This window comes from Sciurus vulgaris (assembly GCF_902686455.1).
Source record: "Sciurus vulgaris genome assembly, chromosome: 1".
Classification (NCBI taxonomy): domain Eukaryota; kingdom Metazoa; phylum Chordata; class Mammalia; order Rodentia; family Sciuridae; genus Sciurus; species Sciurus vulgaris.
Window position 1 is genome coordinate 102,433,447 of NC_136461.1, and position 26,165 is coordinate 102,459,611.

The following is a 26,165-nucleotide window of genomic DNA, read 5'->3' on the forward strand; positions in this document are numbered from 1 at the left end:
ACTGCATACAAAAATATATTTAAAAGATAGTGCGCCATAATCAAGTGGGGTTTATCCCAGGGATGCAAAGTTGGTTCAACATCCAGAAATCAATAAATGTAATTCATCACATCAATAGACTTAAAAGTTAAGAATCATATGATTATTTCAATAGAGGCAGAGAAAGTGTTTGATAAAAAACAGCACCCCTTCATGCTTAAAACACTAGAAAAAAATAGGAATAATAGGAACATACCTCAACATTGTAAAGGCTATGTATGCTAAGCCCACAGCCAACATCATTCTTTATTTTTTATTTTTTTATTTTTATTTTTTGCAGTGAACCCAGGGCCTTATGCTTGCAAGGCAAGCACTCTACCAACTGAGCTATATCCCCAGCCCAACATCATTCTTAATGGAGAAAAACTGAAAGCATTCCCTCTAAAAACTGGAACAAGACAGGGATGCCTTCTTTCACCACTTCTATTCAACATCGTCTTTGAAACACTAGCCAGAGCAATTAGACAGACCAAAGAAATTAAAGAGATACAAATAGGAAAAGAAGAACTCAAGCTGTCACTATTTGCCAATGACATGATTCTGTATTTAGAGGATCCAAAAAAACTTCACTAGAAAACTTCTAGACCTAATAAATGAATTCAGCAAAGTAGCAGGATATAAAATCAGTATGCATAAATCTAATGCATTTATATTCATAAGTGATGACTCCTCTGAAAGAGAAGTTAGGAAGACCACTCCATTCACAATAGCCTCAAAATAAAAGAAAATACTTGAGACTCAATCTAACAACAGAGGTCAAAGACCTCTACAATGAGAACTACAGAACACTAAAGAAAGAAATTGAAGAAAACCTCAGAAGATGGAAAGATCTCCCATGCTCTTGGATAGGCAGAATTAACATTGTCAAAATGGCCATTCTACCAAAGGCACTATACAGCTTCAATGCAATTCCAATTAAAATTCCAATGACATTCCTCATAGAAATAGAGAAAGCAGTCATGAACTTCATCTGGAAGAATAAGAGACCTCGAATAGCCAAAACAATCCTGAGCAGAAAAAGTGAAGCAGGAGGTATCACAATACCAGACCTTAAACTATACTACAGAGCAATAGTAACAAAAACAGCATGGTATTGGTACCAAAATAGACAGGCAAACCAATGGTACAAAATAGAAGACACAGAGATGAACCCACATAAATACAGTCACCTCATACTAGACAAAGGAGCCAAAAACATACAATGGAGAAAAGATAGCCTGTTCAACAAATAGTGCTGGCAAAACTGGAAATCCATATGCAGTAAAATGAAATTAAACCTCTATCTCTCACCCTGCACAACACTCAAACTGGATGAAGGACTTAGGAATTAGACCAGAGACCCTGCACCAAACAGAAGACAAAGGAGGCCCGAATCTTTATCATGTTATCAGACTTCCTCAGCAAGACTCCCAAAGCACAAGAAATCAAAGCAAGTATCAATAAATAGGATGAAATCAAATTAAAAAGCTTTTTCTCAGCAAAGGATACAATCAATAATGTGGAAAGAGAGCCTACAGAGTGGGAGAAAATCTTTTCCACACGCACTTCAGATAGAGCACTTATCTTTAAAATTTATAAAGAACTTATAAAACTTTACACCAAAAATACAAAGAACCCAATCAATACATGGGCCAAGGAAATGGACAAACACTTTACAGAAGACATACAGGTGATTAATAAATATATGAAAAAGTGTTCAACATCTCTAGTAATTAGAGAAATGCAAATTGAAACCATTCTAAGATTTCATCTTACTCCAATTAGAATGGCTATTACTAAGAACACAAACAATAACAGATGTTGGCGTGGATGTGGGGAAAAAAAGCACACTTTTCCATTGCTGGTGGAGTTGCAAATTGGTGCAATCACTCTGGAAAGCAGTGGGGAGAATCCTCAGAAAACTTGGAATGGACCCACCTTTTGACCCAGTTATCCCACTCCTCAGTTTATACCCAGAAGACTTAAAATCAGCATACTACAGTAATGCAGCAACATTAATGTTTATAGCAGCTCAATTCACAATAGCTAGATTGTGGAACCAACCTAGGTGCCCTTCGACTGATGAATGGATAAAGAAACTGTGGTATATATACACAATGGAATATTATTCAACTATAAAGAATGATAATATTATGGCATTTGCAAATAAATGGATGGAATTGAAGGATATCATGCTAAGTGAAATAATCCAATCCCAAAAAACCAAAGACCGAAAGTTTTCCCTGGTAAGTGGAGGATGATATATAATAGGGTTGGGAGGTTGAGAGGTTGGTGAGAGACGAATGGAGGAATGTTAGATTGTAGAAGTGGGGGGTATGAAAAATGAGACAGACATCATTACCCTATGTACATGTATGATTACACAAATGGGATGAATCTACATCGTGCACAACCATAGAAATGAAATGATGTACCCCATTTGTGTACAATGAATCACAATGCAGTCTGTAAAAAATAAATAATTTTTAAAAAGAGCCATCCTGGTGCTATGAGCACAGATTGTTATACACGGCACTGTTTAAGACTAAGATACAGCCATAAAACTCTAATAAAAAAGGTAAAATAAAACTCAGACAGCTATCAAAAAAAAAAAAGACTAAGACACAGCAGAGTGGAGGTCACACTTACTCTTATATTAAATCCTAGAAGATCACTTATAACTCCTGAGACAGCAGAAAGTATAACTACTCTTGTGATATTGTAGATTAAGGGATTCATTGTCAGTCCATAGAGTCTAAATGGTGTGTCCAGCTCCTACAAAAACATGGAAGAATTTGAAATGAGACACTGTTTTAGAACAGCTATCAGTGATTTCCTTCTAAGTCTCGGCTGAGAAAGACTGCATAAGGATGTCTTTTCTTAATATTTAAGAGCTACCTTCAAAAAAATCCATAGTCTACTCTTACCTACTTTTCTACAACATCAGCTTTTTAAGGTAGATTGGAGTAATACGTCATTTGTGGGTGGAGTGGGGAAGTAATTTAAAAAATACGGTAGACATCAGTAGTCATCAGAACCTGGGTAGCAACACTGGAAATTTTTTCTTATACAGTGATTAACCCCAAACCATCCGGTTGTCATTTTGAATCTAGCCTGGTACCTATTTGTTGTCAGGGTCTTTTCTAAGAAGTATTGATTTAATCAATTAATTAAAAACAAGCTTGATTCACTTTATTTTTCTCATAGAAAAACATGATGGCCACGACTGGAGCCCTGGTCCTTTGTGCAGAGGCTGGTGTAGGTCTGTGGCCTTGGTGGAAAATTCCTCATAGACTGGGTAAACACACCTCTTCCCAAAGGTCAGGAATGGGACAGCTGTAGGTCTTGCAGACAGCATCAAGGATGGCCTGGGTGAAGTGTGCCATAGTGGCACTGCAGCCCCTGGCCAAGGTCTAGCAGGGATGGATATCAGTCATTGGCAAAAGCATTTTAGGCACAGAGTCTCAGACGATGCTAGGACCTCTGGGACAGGGATGAGGCCATTGACAGAGGCACAGCAGCCAGTGCCCTTGCAAGGGCTGTATGAAGCTTACATACCTTGTTCCTCCAGCAGCCTTGTAGGGATGATGGAGGGCTTGACCCTCAAATGGCACTAGCGACCTCTCTGGTGCACTAATACACAGACCAACATGGCCAATTTAGTCACTGATGGTAAAAAACCTGGTCTGTAGGCCAGGGTGGATCTGCTTTTACACAGACAATACTTTATCTGGGAGGGATGTCCCCCCAGAAAAAATTCAATGACGTCTGATTCTTTAACAGATAGGGAAGTGAGGCAGATCTCCTCTGTGACATGTGCTGCTTGTTTATGACCACATGGCCCACCTTGGAGATGGGGAGTCCCTCTTTTTTTCTTCAGTCCTGCCTCCAGGAGTTCTGGACCTGACCTCCACCTTGACCCTGGATGCTTTGGCTCCAGGGCCTCCTCACCATTTGGTGTTTCTCAGAGAATAAGCTAACTTAATTTAAATTATAGTAAGATTACCTCATAAGATAATACTTACTTTTAACAACTTGGTGGACAGCTTTAATACATTGTTTACTAGAGTGAGCTGCTCTTTCTTATTTGGCTTTTTTTCCATTTTAAGATATAAATTAATCTAAGGGAAGAAACAGAGAATAAGAAATTTCACAAAAAGAAGGATACATATACATTATACTGCATAAAATGTGGCAGATTTTAAGGGCCATTTTTCAAGTAAAATTTGAAAAATTGCAGCTATTTCTACAGAAAACATATGTCATGTACCCTAGCCCCCATCCCTAATCAGTCTCCCTTTGGCAAAGAAAAACTACTTAATTAAGAAAATACAATTAATGATTAAGTAATTTAAATATCAAAACAATGAAAATGTTTAAATTAATTATAATTAGTGTGAAAACTCTTTGAGTTCAAAAACTATTTTATTAATCTCAATATCTCTGAATACTTGAATATTCTTATTAAACACTGTGGAAAGAAAAAAAATAGCTGCTTTTAACTTGCTAATTTATTTATTTTTTCCCTTAGAGGAAGTAATCTCCACTATAATTCTAAGGCAACAAACAAACAAAAAACTAATGATTCCAAATATTTTTACTTGCAAGTTTATGGGTAAACTTGAAATTAAAATCAAAGTTAAAAAGAAATCACTTTATACTATTCTGTATGTATAAGAAATGTTTCTCAATCTTGGTATATATATTCATATGCTGAAAAATAAGCATTTTCCAAACACTGAATAATGTATTCTACAGCTGATAAAGAAATTCAAAAGATTTAACATATTAAATAATAAGTAGTCTAAAGATGGAATACTAGATGTAGAGTATGAGATTAAGAGCAAGCTGTAAGCTATGTGCCATGGCACAGGTCTGTAATCCCAGCTACTAGAGAGGTGGAGGTACTACAATAATCTCAAGTTCAAGTCCAGCCTCAGCAGCTTAGTGAGATCATCTCAAAATAAAAAAGGGCTGGAGATGCAACGTGGCTTAGAGGTAAACAGCCCTTCATTTCAATTCCTACTCTGCCCCCGCCCAAAAAAAAACATGGTCCATTACTACCAGTAAAACACCTTCATAGTATACAAAGTATTTTCAACCCATTAGATCATAATTCTCACAATCCTGGGGGTGTGAAGAGAAGATGTCATATCTATTATATAAAGATTAAACAATTACAGAGCAGCAAAATGACTTGTGAGGTCATTCAGCTAGAAAGTCACAGCCAGATAGAGATTCAGTCCTGAATATGCAGCATAAATTTTACAGTATATTATGTCATTTCTAACCACTGAGCAAAATTGAAAAGATCAATCAATACCTGTTCAGTAAGTAATATCGAAACATTGCTGTATTTCTTATTGGTTTCAGACCCCAGGGAGGCCAGGCGCAGTAAAAAAAGTAGTAAAGCTGTTTCCCAAATCAAAAACTCCCAGTTATAAGCATCATTTAGGAAAGTTTTATGTCCTTGGAGAACCTATTAAAATACCCAAGAAAAGTTCAATTTTTAATTTGCCTTAAAATCATATAATTACTCCTTTATTAATTTTAAAACATTTAAAGAATTTGATATTTTAATACTTAGAATTTACTATTTTAATCCTCACAAAGTATTAATTACTTAACTAACCATACATATTTAAGTTTCCTAGATATTTTTCCTTTTCATGAAAGACAGTAAGGGTCTAATAGTACCAAAGGAGAAGAACATAATACAATAAGTAAAACAAGACAGATGCATCTGCAGCTACTATAACCACCATTGTCCACTCACAAGTATATGGTAACCACCGTTCAAAGTATTAAATCTGCATCATGCCTAACGAGCTTCCTAAAATGTGTGAACCGTCGTCACACTGGTACTACTATAAAATCCTAAGGATCAGTTCTGCATTCCAAATAACAGCAGCAGCAGCAGCAGCTTTCATTTTTGGGGTGCCTATTATGTGTTAGGTTGGTTGTTTTTGTTTGTTTCTATGGTGCTGGGGATGGAACCCAGGCCTTGCACATGCTAGGCAACACTCTGCCACTGAGCTGCATCCCAAATCCTTATAATATATCAAGTTTTCTGCTCAAGGTTTTATTGTTTTTAAAGTTTCTTTAAAAAGTTATTTACTCAAGTAAACCAAGGTCAGATAATTTATTGAAAAACATGCAGAGAACTCAGGCCAAATGCAGGCCTTTTGAAAGACAGGAAGTCACCCAGCAGCTGCCCTCTCCATCCTTCTGCACTTAGCCAGTCAAACTCCCGGCTACACTCCTCTTGACCAATCCCACTGCCTTACAAGACTCATGTTTTCTACTTCCCCATTAACTCTGGCTTATACCAGTTGTGGTTTGTCTGGCACCTTATGGCCCCACTGACTCCTTGTGACCTTTATTCCCCAAAATCCATCACTGATATCACAGATTCTTAGCTCTAATTTCCAAAAGAAAGAATACATTAGCTCAGTCTGGGTCAAGCTCATCCACGTCCATTAGTTATAACCAGGAGGAAAGTAACAACTAGTAGCAAAATAGGCCTACCTGTTCAGAAAGGTAACACTATTTGTTGCGCAACAATAGATAACTAATACACAAATCATAACCAAACTGCTACAAAATCAAACACAAAGAAAAATCATTAAAATGAGCTGGAGGAAAAGGACATTATGTTTAAAAGAGCAGCAGTAAGACTAACAACTTTCAGGCAGAGTAGAGTACACATAAAATCCCAGCGACTCGGAAAACTGAAGCAGGAAGATCAAAAGTTCGAGGCCAGCCTCAGCAACCTCAAGAACCTGCCTTGTAAAGGGTTGGGGACTTAGCTCACTGGTAAAGTGCCCCTGGATTCAATCCTCAGAAAAAAAAAAAAAAAAAAAAAAAAAACCTGACAACTAACTTCTCAAGATAAAATAAGGGGGAGTGGGGTTGTGGCTCAGTGGTAGAGAGTTTGCCTAGCATGTGTGGGGCACTGGATTCGATTCTCAGCACCACATATAAATAAATGAATAAAATAAATGTCTACCAACATCTAAAAATTATTTTTTTAAAAAAAGATAAAACAAGGAAATTAGAAGACAAAGAATCCTAAAAATACAGAAACAAATAGGCAACCTATAATCCTTTCCCAGTAAATAATATCCCTCAAAAAGGAAGTGACAAAAGACAGTTCAAATAAGCAAAAACAGAGAGCTCATCACCAGCAGACTGGCACCGTAAAGAAGTTATTCAGGGAGGAGGAAAATAATCCTAGAGAAACACAGAAATATAAGAAATAATGAAAAATAATAAATATGTGAGTATATACATTGACTACACAAAAAGCAGTAATCGTACATTTTGGGTTTAACATATATATAAAATTAAAATAATGGATAGTAATACAAAAGTTGAAGGAATAAATGATATAAAGTATTCCCACCTCTTAGCACTATCAAGGAAGCTATAAATCTTTTTATTGGGCTATACTAAGTCAATCATTTTATTAGACTTCAATAAATTAATCTCAAATTACTGAAACAACAGTAAAAGAATGTATAATAAGTTAATTGAGAGGATTAAATGGAATATTAAGGAATATTTGATTAATAAAAAGATGATAAGAGGAGAGAAAAAGGAAAATTAACAGGTGGACCAAACAGGAACCAAATAGTATCTGTACTTACAGTAATTATGTTAAGTTTTAGACGGCCAGATACATCAAAACACTGTGATGCTGGATTAAGAAAAAAGCAACCAAAAAAGAACACACAAATTACAGAGACACACACCTAAAATGTGAGACCCCAGAAATGAACGTGGATAGATAAAAATATAAAACAACCACAACACAGCTGATGCAGTTAATGCATCAAGCAGAAACATTAGAAGTAGAGACATTCTATAAGGTCACACAAGAAAAAAAAAAAAATCTGACACTTTTCCAGATTAAAGAAATTGCAGAGACATGACAACTAAATGCAATGTGTGCTTCTGAATTAGATCCTGGGTCCAGGAAAAATCAATAGTAAAAACAACAGCTATAAATAGGACATAAAAATCAATCCAAAAAATAAGATAGCTAATAATTCTAAATCTGGATATACCCAGTTATAGCCTGAAGATACATAAAGCAAAAATGGATAGAAATAAAAAGGAAAACCAGATAAATCCACAACAAATCATAGTTGACTTGAATGTACTTCTACTGACAGATGACAGAAGAAGCAAACCAAAAAATAAGTAAGGATACAGGCAATGTAAGCAATGCAACTAATAAACTTGGGCTAACTGATAGAGAACACTGCCCTCAACAATGACAGAATACAGATCCTTCCCAAGCACTGACGGAAGGCTTAATAAAACTGAACGTATGCTAGATAGCAAAGTCAGCCTCCATATATTTCAAAAGACTGAAAAAAGAATATGTACTCTGACCACAGTAGAACTAAGTTAAAAGTCAATAAATGGAGAAGTACAAGAGAAACCTGTAACTTCTTGTAATGCATAAAGAACAAAAGTGCTTGATAAGAAATAGGACACAGCTCAGTGCTACGGTGCATGCCTGTAATCCTAGCAACTTGGGAGGCTGAGGCAGGGGACCACAAGTTCAAGACCAGCTTCAGCAACTTACTGAGACCTTGTCAAAATTAAAAAGTGAAAAAAGGTCCAGGGACGTAGCTCAATGTAGAGCACCCCTGGGTTCAATCCCCAGTACAAAAAAAAAGAGAGAGAGAGAGAGAGAAATAGGCGCTTCAAGGGGTTCCCACTGGCCAAATCTGGAACAATTTAGGCATCAAAACAAAGTAATAGATTATAAACCCTGGATAAAAAATAAGAATACATACTTCCACCATGTAATAAATGTGGGGGAAAAAAAAAAGAAAGAAAGGTCTACCCTACTCTAGAGAAACAACTAAAAAATGTAGAATGATATAGTTAGAAAATCACTATTTTGCAAATCAGGGTATGACAGTTTTTTATTATCAGGCAAAAATTACCAACTAAAATGAAATTAAAATGATCACAGCCTAGAGCACTTCAAAATTACTTGTATACTCATTTCAAAAAATCTAGAAAATTAACAAATATCCAAATTGCAAAAGAAATGCAGACACAATTAAAAATGTATACTTAAACACAGGATGACCTGGTTTAAAAAAGAAAACAAACCCTATAATAGAATTTCCATTTTTCATTAAAACAGATATGAAACTTTTACCTGGGCACAACAAATGAAAGCAATTGAAAGTGTAAGTAAGAAGACGGAAGATACAACCACATCAACTGAACGCTGTGGACCCCGTCTCTGTGGAGCAAGACACATGTTAATGTTTTAGATTACTGTCAGAGACAGCAATAGCCCTCACAACATTAAAACCCTGAATTTTACTATATAAGAAGTTTTCTTTTTTTTCAAGATTTGTGATTGTTTTTAATTATCTTAAATCTTACGGTCACATAATTTGCAAATTTGTACTGATGGTGTATTTCCTTTATTTTAATCCTGCATCTAATGAGTTGGCAAAAAGCACCACTACCAACCAAACACATACACACAGATGTTCCAGAGCATTGTGTTTCTGAATAGTTGTTTCAAGACATCCTCAATTATAACTTAGTCTTAGAAAGTAAAGAATTAAAAAGTAAAGTCTAACTTTCTATTGTATCATGATGACTATGTAAAAGCATCTGAACTTATAGATCAACTATAAAATGTGAGAAGTATTAAGTATTTTTTATTTAACATTATACATAAACCATACTAAAATGCCTTTCCATAGGAAAAGACAGCATTTTAGATACAGGGAATTCTAATTAAATTGGCATGGTCCACAAAAATATAAAATAGATACTGCTTCCTACATGAGAAGTTTCTGACACAGAATTTTTACATACTTTTGGGTATCATCAGCTCTGAAACCTAAGCCTTTCCATACTAAGAGGGTAACTGATTCATTCATATTATTTTAGTTGTATATCTCCCCAAAAGTCACAAAGAGATGCAATATTTACTACTCTACCTTAGGAAATTTAAATTTTCTCTTCCCTTTCCAAGCCTTTATTTCACCCTGTGCAGTTTCACCAGCACTTCCCATCCAACTTGGTACCCAAAAAGTCTTGGCCACTGATATTATCTGTTCAATACCCAGAACTACACTGAGTAACTGCTGCCAGAAACTTCAATGAGCATGTTCTCTTGTGTATCCTTGCATATATCCTATCACTAATCAAATAAAACTCACCTTTAGATAGGAACGCAGTGATAACCATATTTTAATGTTCTCCACTTTTTTAAGTCTGAAATGAGGTATTTCATATTTCCTAGCTTTCCTTGCAGAAGTAATATGGCTGAAGAGTTTTGCAAATAAAAATCTCTAGAGGAGATTAAAAATCACAAAGTGAAATAAACATGCATGCATATTTATATAACTGTCAACAATATTCTCAGAACCTTTAAATGTTAAAAGAATGAAATTTTTATCAGTGACCACTAGGACAGGCAATGAAAAAACTTCATTAATAGCTCAATTACCCTGTTGCATCTAAAGCACACTACATAGCAAAATATCTCTCTATAAAATGGTGTACTCGGGGCTGGGGAGATAGCTCAGTCGGTAGAGTGTTTGCCTTGTAAGCACAAGGCCCTGGGTTCGATCGCCAGCACCCCCCCAAAAAAAAAAAAAAAAAAAAAAAAAAGGTGTACTCTTGACATTTGCAAGGAATATTCTTTGGAGACTATTAGTAAAGCCTCAACTTTACAAACTCAAGTGTTTATACATTAGTCTAGCTTTCTCCCAAATTGTATTTCCAAACAAAAATCACATTTCTTATGCATATCAGCAATATATTAAGTACTTAGTCCACAACCATGAACTGTCAATAACACAAACATTAAATTCACGTGTACCAAAATCAGGAGAACAAATCTTAATGGAATATCATATACAAAAACAAAAGTAAGAAATTTTATGTACTCGTTCACTGACCTGTTTATATGTTCTCTCTGCCACACACATCATGAAAAAAAACATCCAAGTAAGACACAATCTTTCAAAAAAATTAATTATAGACAAAATAATAATAGGTGTTACAGGTGGTGCCCCACAAAAGAGAGTCAAGATCTCCTCAGCTGAAATGGACTTTAGTTGGTCAAAGCTCTTCTCATGGAAAAGTCGATGTAAAAAAGGAAAAAATGCTAATCCAATGGTGACGACATTCCCCAGCATCTGATAACCTACTCCTTGCTGATACGCATTAACCTGGAAATTAATTTAAAATTTCCATCACAATTGCATAATGAAATGAAGTTATAAAGAAGTATTTATCAAATGCTATTTAAAATAAAAATATTTCATAAGAAGTACAAATAAAAATGCCATACAGGGATGGGGTTGTAGCTCAGTAGTAGAGCACTTGCCTCACATGTGTAAGGCACTGGGTTCAATCCTCAGCACCACATAAAAATAAATAAAATAAAATAAAATAAAGGTATTATGTCTATCTATAAGTAAAAATATTTTTAAAATGAGATACATATTTGGGCTGGGAATGTAAGCTCAACAGTACAGCATGTTTTGAGCATGCACAAGGCCCTGGTTCAATCTCCAGCACCAAACAAAACAAAACAAGACATGGATTTATGACTTATTACCAATTAGGCTCAAATGGGATAAGAAATATTTGTAGAGCATACTTGAACAACCAATCATGCTGAGAACAGGTGTAACAAATTGAAAACTACTACAATGCTGGGCACAGCAGTGCACATCTGTAATCCCAGTGGCTTGGGACACTAAGGCAGGAGGATCATGAGTTCAAAGCCAGTCTCAGAACTTACCGGGGCCCTAAGCAACTCAATGAGACCCTATCTCAAAATAAAATACAAAGAGGGCTGGGGATGTGGCTCAGTGGTTAAGTATCTCTGGGTTCAATTGCCAAAAAAAATGAAAAACTATCACAAATAAAGACTGACTACAAAATTAAAACTATATATCTGTGTTTCAAAAGCATAGTCATAAGGCTGGGATTACAGTTCAGTAGCACAGTGCTTGCCAAGTATGTATGTTTTATCACTAAGCAGATTCCTATGAAATAGCTCCTGATCACTAAGTAGTTTTTCTTGAAAACCCTGAAAATTTATTTATTCTTACCCTGCTCATGATGATGCCACTTATTTCCAATACAGACATATCCATCTTTTTGCACTCATTTCCTTCCCAGATTATTGCACTAACTCGATCAGAAGCAGGACTTGAGTTCTGAAGCCAGAATAAATGGTTCTGGGAAGAAAAATGTAAAACTGTTTCCATCCACTCCTCTTTTCATTAATTCTTCTTACCCTATGTCCAAGCTCCCAGGACATATGAATCTCAGCAATGCTCAGACTCATCAATCTATCTTCTCTCTTATAAAGCTCATCACATCAATAACCACCCATATAATGATGATTTCTAGTTCTCTTTTCTTTACCAATTCATTTTCTTACCTAAGGAGAGGCTAATTGTCTTCTATAATGAAGAGTGGTGGGATTCCTTGATTTCCAAGCTTGCTTCCCTCTCTAAAGGTATGGAAGTGAGGAAGAGCTTATTGCATTCACGGGTTACAAAGGAAGAAGGTATTTCTAGAGGAATCAGATTACACTGGGAACAGCAGGAAGTAAAGTAGGAGAGGTACAGAGAGCCTCAACACGAATAACTGAGGAGTCAAGCCTTTATCTGGTCTAGCCAAGACACAGAGAAGCACAAAGCATTCAAGCTCAAGAGGAGATAGCCACAACGAAAACAGACCTCATTCTCCTCTGTCAAAGCATGTCTTATTCTCCAGTACCAGCTCAAGTGCAATTTCACCAATTCAGTCCTCTCAACGATCATGCGCCTTCCTAATTTTGCCCTTCTTCAAAATTAAAAACGCTTATAGTTTGTATGAGATAAATTAGCATCTAATTATACAGTGCTTTTATAGCATCCTCTACTTATTTCTTATATAATTGTTGTGTCCCCAAACTAAAATATAAGTTTCCAGAAAAGGACCGTATGGTATATTTCTTCTCTGTCACAGTGCTTAGCATAATGCTGATTAGCATTTATTGATTTTATTCATTCATTCATTGATTTATTCAACAAATAATTATTAAGCACCTACTATGTAATATGCACTGTGACACAATGGAGGACAAGATACATGTTCTTGCTATTGAGAAGCACACAGGTTTGTGAAGGAGACATAATTAAAGGCACTTTAGCAGGATGATAAAGAATGGGAAGAGGCTTTAGAAGTACAAAGGAAAGGTTTCCTGAAGAGATGGGTCATTCCAGTCAAGGCCTGCCTGAAAAACAAAAAGGAGCAGGACGCAGTAGGCAGTGGTGCATGCCTGTAATTCCAGCTACTCAGGAGGCTGAGGCAGGAGGATACAAAATTCAAGGTCAGCCTCAGCAACTTAGTGAGACTGCCCTAAATAAATAAATAAATAAATAGGGCTGGAAAAATAGCTCAAGGGCCAAGTGCCCCTGAATTTAATCCCCAATATTGAAAAAAGTAAGTTTTAAAAATTAAAAAATAAAAAGGAGTGAATCAAGGAATGAGTATTAAAGAAGAATGAGTCCTAGGAAAAGAAAGCAGTATGTGTAAAGGACCAAAGCACATGAGAGTGGGTATGTATCAGAAATGGAAAGGAATTCAGCTGAGTTAAAGAACACTATGTGAGGCCTGGGGTTGTGGCTCAGTGGTAAAGTGCTTGCCTGGCATGTGTGAGGCACTGGGTTCTATCCTCAGCACCACATAAAAATAAATAAAACAAAGGTGCTGTATCTATCTACAACTAAGAAAAAAAATCATAAAAAAAAGAATATCACCCTGTGAAGAGCACAGAGGGAATGGTCAGAGATAAGACTGTGTTAGAATAAATAAAAGACACAATCCAAAAGGAATAAAAAAGGATTTTAAGGAGAGTGGCATTATCAGATCTGAATTTCAGAAGCTTCACTGGCTGTAGTGAGGAAAATGAAAGGAAGGGGATGGGTGGAGCTAGAGAAGCTCTGGAGGGACCTGGAGGATGGAGATGAGAGAGCAGCGGGACACAAGTACACAGATATTTAGATGGTCAGACCCGAGGGGACTGATGATGGGTGCAGACAGTGGACTCTGAGGGCTTGCTTTGAGTTGTTAGGGCAGTATTCAGAAAAAGAGGGGGGAAAAGAGGAAAAAAATAAAGAGTTTCTGGGGTGGGAACTAGGAAATGATGAATTCTGTCTGACATAGTTGAGTTTATGTCATGAAATATTTCTTAGATGTGTCTTAGATGTTATGTGCTACTACTGAGGATCAATGTAATTTAGATGAGCTTTTAGAATGAATGTGCAGAACATTTACAGTCAAACTGATACAAAGATTGGAGAAAGCATGAATTTAAGAAATGCTATTTCTGGTTAGTTTTTTAAAAAAATTATACACATTTAATGAAATGGATTTTTTTGCTTGTTTGATTGCAGTACTAGGAATTGAACACTCAGGGGTGCTCTACCACTTAGTTATGTCTCTAGTCCTTGTTATTTTTCATTTTGAGAAAGGGTCTCACTAGATGCTGAGACTGATCTAGAACTTGTGATACTCCTCCCTCAGCCACCCAAGTCACAGGGATTATAGACATGTACCGCCGTGCCTCACTTGAAGCAGGATCTAGGGGGTTGTGTGTTTTGTGTGTGAGAGAGAGAAAACATGTGTAATCTAAATCAATGGTATCTTAGAATCAAGAAAATTCAATAACTAAACAAATGTATATCTATCATCCACTACTATTTAAACATTTAGGCTAAAGAACAATGAAACTAAGAAGCATGACCACTGTCATTAAACATTAAACATCTAAAAGGGGGATCTGAAAACCACTTCCTGATCATTCATCTATCCGGCAGTGGCAAAGGCTAAGGACACAACAAGCACTCCAACTCCAGAAGTTTTAAGCAGAGATTGACTGCCCATCTGATAAGGATGTTAATAACAATACCAACATTTATTGGGTTGTACTCTTGCCAGGCACTGTGCCAAGCACTTTATCTCACAATATTCCCAAGAAGTAAGAACTATTATCACCACATGACAGATGGTAGAGAAAAAAAAATTTTTTATACAGATGTGGAATGAATGCCTGCACTGAATACCTTCTAAGAGGATGCTCCAGTTTGAGACTATTTGATTTTATGATATTAACATGAAACCTGAAATTAAAAGCATCAGTTGATTTATGCATTACTAGATAAGAAAGTAATACCATTTCCTAGTAATTCATATGCATTATTGCAATGAAATAATGTTTATTTAATGTTTATTTTTCATATTGTTTATGAAAATAAAACACAAGGCAGATAAACTGGTCAAACAACCCTTATATAAAATGAACATTAATAATCACTCAAAAGAAAAAGATAAAAACTGAGTTTGGGGCAACTCAAGAGTATTCTCCTTAAGTTTTCATCCCAACATCATTGTGTTTAAGCTGTGTTCCAGACTGGAAATTCAGGATTACTCTAAAGTTAAGTAAGACAATACAGTGCCTGTCACATGTAAGTACCAAGAAACATCAGTTACGATTACTCCCTTCACAGACCTGCTGGAAAACATCTTCTTTGGGATCACGTTTGGTCCCTGAGTGAAGGGTGTTCACATGGGCCCCCTCACTGTCACTGGTGACAGATGACCGGCACTCTGGGCCATGTAGCAGGTCGTCCCATAACATATCCTCAGTCTCTGAGTCATGGCGGGTGCTTTCTGAGTCTCTTCTTGACAAGTTGAGGCTTCGAGAGCCTCCACTCACACCAGATCTGGAGCACTTAAAATGAAAATTTTAAAAAACATTTTTCATTCATCTTCAAAAACAATTATTTATCTGAATTAAAATTAAAACAAGTTATCTATGCAAATGGCTGGCAAGCTTCCATAGGTTGATCACCATATATTCATTTACTCACAAGGATTCATATAATACATGTTAACATTGAACTCTGATGACCCAGCAAGCAGAACCCTAAAAGGACCCCCTCTAAGAAGTCATTACCAAGTCAGAGGACTGTTTAGCTCAGTTGTTCTGGGGTGGGAGTGACTCCTGTGAGCACACCCAGTGGGCCTGCCTGATGGGGTTGGCTGAGCCTTTGACACATAGGGTATTCCCCACTGTAACCATTGTGAGCTTGACTATAGGCCTCGTCATGTCCAGGGGCCCAGTCCCAACATGTTAAAGAATAATCAAGAAGAAAAGCAGACAATGCCACTCTCCTGAAGTACGAACATAAATATGAGGGGTTTTCCATGACCCCAATTGCTCTGTTCATCAAAAGGAAAAAAAAACCAAAAACACATCACCATCTACTCTGTTCACCTCTGAAGGATCATATTCCAAATATGTCTATTAGCTTTCATGATGAAAATCGTTTCACTGCTCCCATCTTTCTTATTTTTGAGAAAGAGATCCTTTCTCAAAAATCTGGCATCAGCAGTGTTGACCCCACTTAAGAATAAACTTCACATTCCAAAAAAATACTAAGTAATCTTATCATATAGGGATTAAACAACCTCTTTTTGAGCATCATTATGATACTTTTAAAATCAGACTCAGTGAAGAAGAATGCATTCTCTTTCTAGGGGTGAGTAGTCACCTAAAAGTTGCTAGATAAATCCGAGGATAATTAGAAACAAGGGAAGGGTAGGTACACATAAACACGACTTTAAGGTAACCCACAAAAAAAGGAATGGATATTTTATTACACTCAGGAATACACCTTGAGTGCTGATCTCTTGAAAGGATGCTTTACCTGGCTGAAGGCTGTTGATTCAAATTCTGATTCAGCCACACTATCTGAATCTCGTACTATATGACACCACCTTGTAGTGGTTTTCTTTACCTACCAAAAATCAAACCAACAAACAACAGGAAAATATGTTAAACACCTTGTTACTATTCAATGATTTAGGAATAAACTCCTTTACTTTTGTGAACAAAAATTAAAATTACCTGAGAGTTTAGGTGCCTTGAAAGTATTGATTTTCTATTCTTAACTTCACAGCCATTGTCACTTGAGGCCCCTTCCACACTCCTCCGCAACAGTATCATCTGTGTCCGTGCTTCACCATCCTCCTCACTTGACAGATCATCTGAAATCCCATTACCCAAACGCCTGTAAGCCTCCTACAAAGAGAACAGCAATGCCTTCACAGGGGACAGCCCGAAAGACACTAGTAAGTGGCACGTGCAAAAACAAAAAAAAAAAAACATGTAAACACTACCAAGCAGTAAAGTAAACAAACCAAAACTAAACAGCCTAGACAATGAGGCAGTGCTAAGCAGTAGTTAGAATGCAAGCTCAGGTCAAACTCTAAGCCCCAGTCAGTCACAGCTCTTCTACTTACTAGCTATGTAACCTCTGGCAATTTGCTACATACCTTTGGGACTCAGTTTCCTCATCTGAAAAGTAATGATAATAAAAGCACCTATCTCACAGGGTTATTGAAAAAGGCAAAATAAAGCACTTAGAACAATGCTGCGCTACAGCAATGGCTCAATAGATATTAGACTAAAAGCCACAGTCTAAAAGATAAGAAAACAGTTCAAGACTATAAAGTGTAGTTAGTTAGAGACACAGCAAACCAGCTACACCTACACCTAGAAAGCAGTTTCCCAAACCCTCATATACAATCACTGCCTCTCTGGAATATGATACAGCAACCTCTTCACTAATCTGTTCATTAAATCAATATTTTCCTTCTCATAACCTGTGGTTTTACCATTTTTAAGACAAACTTACAAACCTATTAGTAACTATTTTGTATCTTTAGCAAAGTCTATGAATAGGAATATCTTACATGGAGAAAAAGATTGTGTTATACCCATCTAAATCTTACCCTACGGCACTTCTCTCCATCTGAAAATTTTGCTTTCTCTTTTGTTTGCCACATTCTGATATCTGGTCGACACTGTCTCTTCTTCATGATAGGATGGAGACAACTGGAGTCATTGTCATTGTCAATCTCAGTTCCTTTGTTAGATATTAATTTTACCTTTTTAATCCTATTTTTGAAAGAAAAAAAAAGTTACTTTTTAAAAAAATATTTTTAGTTATAGATGAACACAATACCCTTATTTTATTTGTTTATTTTTTTATGTGGTGCTGAGGACTGAACCCAGTGCTTCACGTGTGCTAGGCAAACACTCTACCACTGAGCCACAACCACAGCCCACAGGTTACTACTTTTCTGAGAGTAACATCATTCATGAAATCACTTTCTTTCTAGGAGTACAATATATTACTTTGGAAATAAAAAAAAAAATTAGAAAATATATTTTCTCACTTTCAAAAGGTGTAAAAGAACAGACTATTTTCTCAGAGATACAGAAAATACGGATCTCTTCATGGCAACTGAGAAGAAGTGTGTACTTTAAAAAAATTTTTTTTAGTTGTAGATGAACACAATACCTTTATTTATTTCTATGCAATGCTGAGGATCGAACCCAGTGCCTCACATGTGCCAGGCAAGTGCTCTACCACTGAGCCACAACCCCAGCCCAAAGTGTGTACTCTTTAGTTTTGCTAGGAAGTAGGTGCACAGTCCTCTCCACTTATCTGTCCAAACACAATGCCACCTCCTACCTCATATTGCCTGTTAATACTTCATATAAGACTTGCCTCTCTTCTGTTCATTTTTAGAAAAACTACCCAGGCTTCAAAGTCCCAGAGACTCAACTCCTTCATCATTTCTGCTGGTTGCTTTATCCCAGAATAATCACTCCATTTGTAAGTGACGATTCATGTAATGATTTGCTAAGCTACGTGTCAGCATGCAATCATTCACAACATTCTTATGCGGCTGTAACTGCACCATACCTGCTACTTTCACCTTTCACTAGACAGTAAAATCTCTGAGAAAGGGAGGCACTGGCACAGAATGCAGCACCAAGAACTCACACACTCAACTAAAGGGTATAAACATATGTTTAGAAAAAGATGTGAATGTACTCCATGTTCAAAAAGGAACTGCAAGAGAACTTAAAACCACTATCATTACTATATGGTAAAATAAGTGTATCTCTGAGTCATACCAGTGCTGTCCAGACATGCAAAATTACAAATGGGGTAAAACTATCCTCAGTCCATTTGCTTTTCTGTCCTACAGGCCATCAACATCAGGCTCCTGTGCTGCATCCCATTTATATACCTGATCCTTTCAAATTCTTCTTTCTCTCAAGACGTTGGCTGATAGGGCTTAAAATATTTACCTTTTCAGAGTATTTATACTTTTGTAATCTTGTGGTCTAAAAAACCATTAAAATCAAATAAAATGAAACTTTAATGGTAGATTACTGGATTTATAGATAACATGAAATTCAGTGGAGATAACATATTGAGTAGGCTAATCCTTCTAGGACACTTAAAAATCACAATGCAAAGATAACATGCTTGTACTATTTACTCTATGGCCAAATTGTATTATATATCCTATAAACACTAATGTGAATACAAAATCAAGTAAAAATTCTAATAGAGCAAGACTCCCACCTGTTGCCAAAGAGTGTCCCCCACAAACCACCAATAATGGGTGCAGATTCCAAAGTTTCTATTCCTCTGCCTCTATCAGAGGAGTTATTTCCATTTTCTCGGCTCCCATCACCATTTACAGTTTTTCGTAATTTTCTACAAAAAAATTTTTCCATGATTTCAGATTATTCAAGAGCTTTTCTATTTATGCCCATAATATCCTTACAGAAAATTATACTAACAGATGATTCCCTGAAATCCGGATAATTACTTTCATATACTAAGGATAAATCATGTAAGAACATTTCTTATTTAAGGACAAAAACAGATTCAAAACTAAACTACTGTGCTATCTTTTGTTTAGTCACAAAGAAATGGAACTGCTCCAGAAATATTACTAGAAAAAAAATTTTCGCATTAGGACCAAGAGTCTTGTCAGACACACACTAGCAAAAGCCACATCTATAAATATGGCTGTTAGAAAACTAACATTCTTTTGCACATTTAATTAGGACAACACGAAATAATAGCAAATGATCACTTTTTGTTGAGATCCTATACAGTTAAATGATATATTCTACAAATATATGAGATAAAGCATAGCAATCAATTTCCTTAGAAAATACTAAATAAATTTAACTGAATTTATAGGAATCTTCTTTTCAAAAAGAAAAAAAAGTTTTTAAAATAACATTCAAAAATAAGGACATGTTGCACTAGGGCATAGTTTAGAGTGTCAGCCTAGTATGCATAAGGCCCTGAGTTTGATCCCCAGCACCACAAAAGAAGCGGGGGGGGGGGGGGGGGGGAGAAAACATTCAAATCCATTGCACCAAATGAAAAATCTCATTTAGTAATTGCTCAGGGAAGCAAAAACCTAGAGATATCCTGAATATACTTAAGAAAACTTCGGCAGTTCCAAAACCTACATATATCACATAGTAAAACCTTGACAAGAATTCAATGTGTAAAAAATTCAAATCAATCTTGATTAAAAGTTTAGACCACTTAGAAATCAACTGTTATGCACTTTTTAAAAAAAGTAAAAATGTTGGTAGCACCAACCAACATCCTTGTTGACAGTAAATTTTCAACAAATTTTGATTAAAGCTGAATTTCACAGAAAAAAACTTTTTTCCCCCTCCCCAGCATTAAGAATTTACCCAGGGCCTTGTGCATGTCAGACAAGTGTTCTGCCACTGAGCTACAACTCTAGCCTCAGAATGCTTTCTCAAAATCATTATTTAAAATAAATTTTAATAAGGAATAATACAATTAGGAATTTTCCTTTTAAGCAACTGCAGTAAATGACAAAATCCCACCTGAGATTAAAAATTAATAAGGTTTCTTAGCCATCAGGAGAAAAGTATAAAAAGCATTCATTTTAAAGTCAAATATCAGTGAAAAATATATAGAGGACATTTTAAATTAATTTAATCAAAGATTTTATAAATCTCTTCAATACCTCTCCCAGAAAATACATAACTACAGGATAACTTCTCATTTTACCTTCTCCTCCGATTTCCATTGTTTCCGGATGGTCGTGTTATCTGAGTAGATACGATTTGACAGTGGACAGTTCCCATGAGTAGCATAAGGCACAAGGGTCCAAGAACTTCACTTACGTTCACAATAGGCATCATAAGATACAACACAATCGCTATAACTGGAAAGAGATTTTAAAATGTAAAACATTAAGAGTTCATCTTTAAAACAAATACTAAGCAACTTAGCAAGACCCTGTCTGAAAATCAATATAAAAAAGTGATGGTGATCAGCTCTTGAATTCAATCCCTGGTATTAAAAATAAATAAAATGAATGCTAGTATCTATATAAACATTTTTTATGATTTATCATTTTAAAAAGAACTCAGAAGTAAATAATTTCCCAGAATACCATTCACTTGCACATTAGCTGGGTGAAAATATGAAGCCATGGGTTGCCAAATAAATGAAGAATAACATGTTGAAAGTATTTGTCTTTTTCTGGCAGCATAATAATCTAGATATTCCAAGAGGGTTTCCACCACAAAACAACTGAAGGCTCCATAAAACATAAATTTTGCAGTGCCATTCTACCCAAAGGAAGAGTATGTCCCAAGGTCCAAGGTTACAAAGAAAGCAACTAGCCAAGCTGGGATTTGAACCCAGGCATTTGGGCTCCAGAGTCTATCATCTTAACTACCATATTATATTGCCTGTTTGCATATGTATATAAAATGCTCAAAGAAATAATGAAATAAATAGGAAAGCATAAAAAACTATCTCTAAAATATCCATTTACAATATTGAAGAAGAGTTCTTTCAGACTTTATCTATATTCTCGTGATATAAATAGATAGATATATAGATAGATAAATTTTCAACAATTTTTGTTAAGGCTGAGTTTCCAAAAGAATGCTTTTTTCTTTTCCTTTCCCTCACCCCTGCCTCAGTGTTGGGGATCAAACTCAGTACCCAACATACAATGATGGCATCAAAACAATCAACTACAGACTTTGCTGACTTGTGAATGTGGATATAAATCCACTTCTAAAAAGTGATTATGTTCACTAATATGCCTGGATCAGTACCTGGCACACAGTAGGCACTAAGTATTTGTTGATTGATTGATTTAAATAAATTTATCAAAGTAAATTTGAAAGTATAGCAAAAGAAGAGTTTGCCAAGAGGGCTCTGCTCTCACTAATGAAATTAATGCCCTTATAGGGATTTACAAGCCACGTGGGGAGAAGATTGCCATAAAAGTAGGTCTTCACCAGACATGAATTCTGATGGGGACTTGATCTTGGACTTTCTAGTCTCCAGAATTGTGAGAAATAAATTTCTATTGTTTTTATGCAACCCAGGCCAGGGTATTTTCATTACAACAACCAAAATAGACTAAGACAGAAATTGGTATGGAAAAATGGGGGCAGGGGCTACTGTTACAAATACCTGAAAACATGAAGCAGCTTTAGAATTGAGTTATGAATGGGTAGAGGTTCAAAGAGTTTTAAGAAACAGGCTTTGGTTCCCATAAAGATTTTTAAAAGCAATCTGGAAGGATCAGAAGGAAAAGAAGAAAAAGCCTTGACCTTCTCAGAGAATACCTAAGTAACCATGAACTGAATGTTTGTAGAATATGGGGTATAGGCCACTCTGGTGAGGTACTGGATAGAAATAAGAAATAACATGTTATTGAAAAATGGAGAAAACAGTCCTTGTTACAGAGCAGCAAAGAACTTGGCTGAACTATAATTGTGCTCTGCTGTTTTGTGGAAGGCAGAATCTTCCAGTGTCTTGATCTTGGACTTCCCAGTCTCAAAAGCCATCAGAAATAAATCTGTGTTGTTTATAAGTTGCCCAAGCTATGATATCTTTATTATAGGAGGCTGAATATACTAAGACAGAAAAGTTATGTAAATTATGGTATTATAAGTAGTTACAAGAAGGTGTTTGTAGTAAATGCTATTAGACTCTAATAGAAACAGTAAACAGTACTTTTAAATGATGGTATGTCCACATAGTGGAATGTTATGTAACCATTAAAAAGAACATTAAAAGCAAGATAAAAATACAATTCTTTATTGACACTAAATGTTGAGTACTCTGTATCCACATGTGGCTAAGCTGCTGATGCACTGGGTAGTGCAGAGACAGAACATTTCCTTTATTAAGGAAACTCTAGGGGCTGGAGTTGTGGCTCAGTAGTAGAGTGCTTGCTTAACATGAGGCATTGAATTCGATCCTCAGCACCACATAAAAAAATAAAGTTATTGGGTCCATCTACAACTAAAAATACTAAAAAGAAGAAGAAAAAAAGAAACTATTGGACAGCAATGTCACAACTTTAAAAATAAACTTATAGATTTGTAATTCGCACATATATTTTTCACTCTATAAACTTAGTTTTTTTTTAAATTGGAAAGATAAAAGAAAATACAATCACCCATAATTCCTTCATGTTACCCAAACTTCCCTTTGTTCTAAGTCAGGTAACCATAGTACAAAGAGCCCACATTCTGAAAATATCCCTGGCAAGCAATGGATAAGAGAGACTATACCTGAGTTTCTGTACAAAGTGAGAACAGAGTAAAAAGCCCACCAGGAATGATGTGCAATACCGACTTTACAACTGACTTATGTGACTGCCTGGAGAGTGGTAGGACTTCATGGAAATCACAGATGCGGATGGCCTCTCTGAAAGTTCCATCTGAGATGAGCTCTCAAGGACGAGAAAAAAGCCAGTCACTTGAAAAGCCTTATGAATGTTTCAAACAAAAAGAAAAGCTCTGTGTGAGGAGCAGAAAAAAAGTATTACACTGGAGCAAGCATGGGGAGAAGAGGGAAGAGGAGGGGGACAGATGACGTAGCACAGTGGAAGTCACTAAAGATTTCTAAGCAAGAAAATGACACCATATGGTTTTCGTTTTTAAAGGATTTTCTCTAACAGCTGTGAGAACAAGGGGTAGAAAAAGGTTCAGAGCAGATGTTACTCCAGCAGTCCAGGCTAGAGATGACAGTGTGAGGGCTAGGCTGGTGGCAGTGGAGATGCAGATGAACAGAGTCAAGAGAAACTCTGAGACAGAACTTCCGGACCTGGTGTCAGATTGGATGTGAGAGCCAATGCTGTGGTACAGCTGGGAGACATCGTTTTTAGTTTTCGGTGGACCTTTATTCTTTTTATTTATTTATTTATTTTTATATGCGGTGCTGAGAATCAAACCCAGTACCTCACACATGCTAGGCAAGTGCTCTACCACTGAGCCACACCCCCAGCCCCAAGATGTGATTTTTTATATAAGTTCAAAACAACAAATCTGAAATGCAGCTGCGAGATCTGGCCTACAGTTATGAACCTGAGAATCACTAGTGTTATCAATTATATTTTTAAAAAATGGGGTTTGACAAGAGTACCTAAAGATAAACCATAATTCAATCTTGAGATGATCCAACATTCAAAAGTCTGACAGAAGACAAGATAAAGAAAGTAGGGCCACTGAGACACATGGAAAGAAATTCTAGGGAAGAGAGAGTTAAATGATCATGCTTGTTCTCTCATAGCATATTTTAAGATGATGCCCAAATGACGAAAGTCCCTTCATTTCTTTGTACTTTCAACCATCAAATGAAAGGGTAAAGGTAAGAACAGTAGGTCTTCCTTACGTGATAGCAAAAGCAGAAAAAAAGAAACTGTCACAGTTTATTCCAGCTCCTCCTCCAATTACCTTGCATGAGGTAAAGCAGTAGCAGCCAAACAAAGATTCTTAAGGAGGTGACCTGAATCCACCAATTGCTGAACAATGGGAAAAATACAACCCGAACAAGCCCCTTCCGAGTTAGAGATGTCCATGGAATTTCCGGTTTGGCTTTGGCAAATGTTGAGCCTTTAAACATAAAATAAAAAAAGAAATATTTATACACACTAGACTAATGGCCACTTGCAGCACCACATCAAAAACGGGTGAGAACAAAACTCAGCACATAATCTGTTCATTTCAAAGGAACCCTCTTAGATGGTCATTTAATGTAATAACTTCTTACCCTCAGTCTCTAGGACAGGATCTCAAAATAAGCCAGGTCTCTTGAATGCTAAACAATATGTTTTTCTTAATTACACAACAGCAAGTTAACAAGTTCGTCCCTCTTTCAACTTTATGAAAACATGCAATTTACATAACCACCCCGTTCTAAGGCAAATGGTAAAAAATGCTAAAGTCCACATGAGGACAGAATTTTACTTAGAAATTGAAGTGTACCATCCAATAGGGAAGGTATCTAAAACTAATCCATAGTTCCACTATGAAAGAACATAATAATATGCACGAGAAACAAACCAACTTTAGAACTTACCTCTAATTAAGTCAACATCAATCAAGTCTGGCTTTATGTGACCCATCTTTTTTGGTTTGTTTTTGAAGCCCTAAGATAAAGCAAAACAAAAACAGAAATAAAGAAAAAAGAGTCCTTTTAAATACAAAAGATAAACTTACATTTCTTTTCTTCTATATAGACATCTATACTCTACTATAGACATTTTAATCTAGTGTTCCTTAAAGGAACTCATCATTAATGTTTATTTTTAGTTTTAAGTCTTATCAAATAATATATATGGGGGCTGGGGCTGTAGCTCAGTGGCAGAGTGCTTGCCTAGCATGTGTGAGGCACTGGGTTTGGTTCTCAGCACCACATAAAAATAAATCAATAAAATAAAGACACTGTGTCCATCTACACCTAAAAATATTTTTAAAAAAGAATAATATATATGCTTTTATCACTTTTTAAAATAAACTATGCCAAAAAATCAGTAAGTGAAAAATAATCATACCTTGAACTATTTCTCCTCTCTTCCCATCTTTTTTTAGTTGCTTTTTTTATTTTACTTCTATAATTCTATCTCATATGCTCATACTATTTTTCTTTAATTTACTGATTTTTAGAAAGCATCTAAAATATAGTATATGAGACAATAGCTATTAGACCACTAATCTCCACATCCTAACTTCTACCAATATATATATCCTTACAATATACTTGTTTTTTAATAAATCATAATCAGTATTTATTATATGATCACAGTGAAATATGTTCCCTGAAAGCTATATTTTTATTCTTTCATTTGCTCTGTAAGATCAGTCAAAATATTTGTCATTATCTAAATTTATATAAATGCTACAA

At 35.9% G+C, this 26,165-nt stretch overlaps 1 protein-coding gene across 5 annotated transcripts in view; it reads right to left on the reverse strand.

Moving 5' to 3' along the window:
- The window catches only part of PHTF1 (putative homeodomain transcription factor 1), a 53,604-nt gene that overhangs the window by 10,940 nt on the left and 16,499 nt on the right, over positions 1-26,165 (reverse strand). For 2 of the 5 annotated variants that reach the window (XM_079135372.1, XM_079135373.1), the window contains 15 exons: positions 25,341-25,410; positions 24,716-24,874; positions 21,015-21,171; positions 19,527-19,661; positions 17,875-18,040; positions 16,988-17,161; positions 16,788-16,877; positions 15,587-15,808; positions 12,135-12,263; positions 10,971-11,243; positions 10,227-10,358; positions 9,203-9,289; positions 5,342-5,497; positions 4,044-4,139; positions 2,668-2,793 (listed from right to left, as the gene is read on the reverse strand). In XM_079135372.1, the coding sequence (XP_078991498.1) occupies positions 2,668-2,793; positions 4,044-4,139; positions 5,342-5,497; positions 9,203-9,289; positions 10,227-10,358; positions 10,971-11,243; positions 12,135-12,263; positions 15,587-15,808; positions 16,788-16,877; positions 16,988-17,161; positions 17,875-18,040; positions 19,527-19,661; positions 21,015-21,171; positions 24,716-24,874; positions 25,341-25,410 (2,172 nt within the window). Of the gene's footprint in view, positions 1-2,667; positions 2,794-4,043; positions 4,140-5,341; positions 5,498-9,202; positions 9,290-10,226; positions 10,359-10,970; positions 11,244-12,134; positions 12,264-15,586; positions 15,809-16,787; positions 16,878-16,987; positions 17,183-17,874; positions 18,041-19,526; positions 19,662-21,014; positions 21,172-24,715; positions 24,875-25,340; positions 25,411-26,165 lie in introns of those variants that run through there. The other 3 variants (XM_079135374.1, XM_079135376.1, XM_079135375.1) reach the window with 3 other exon arrangements.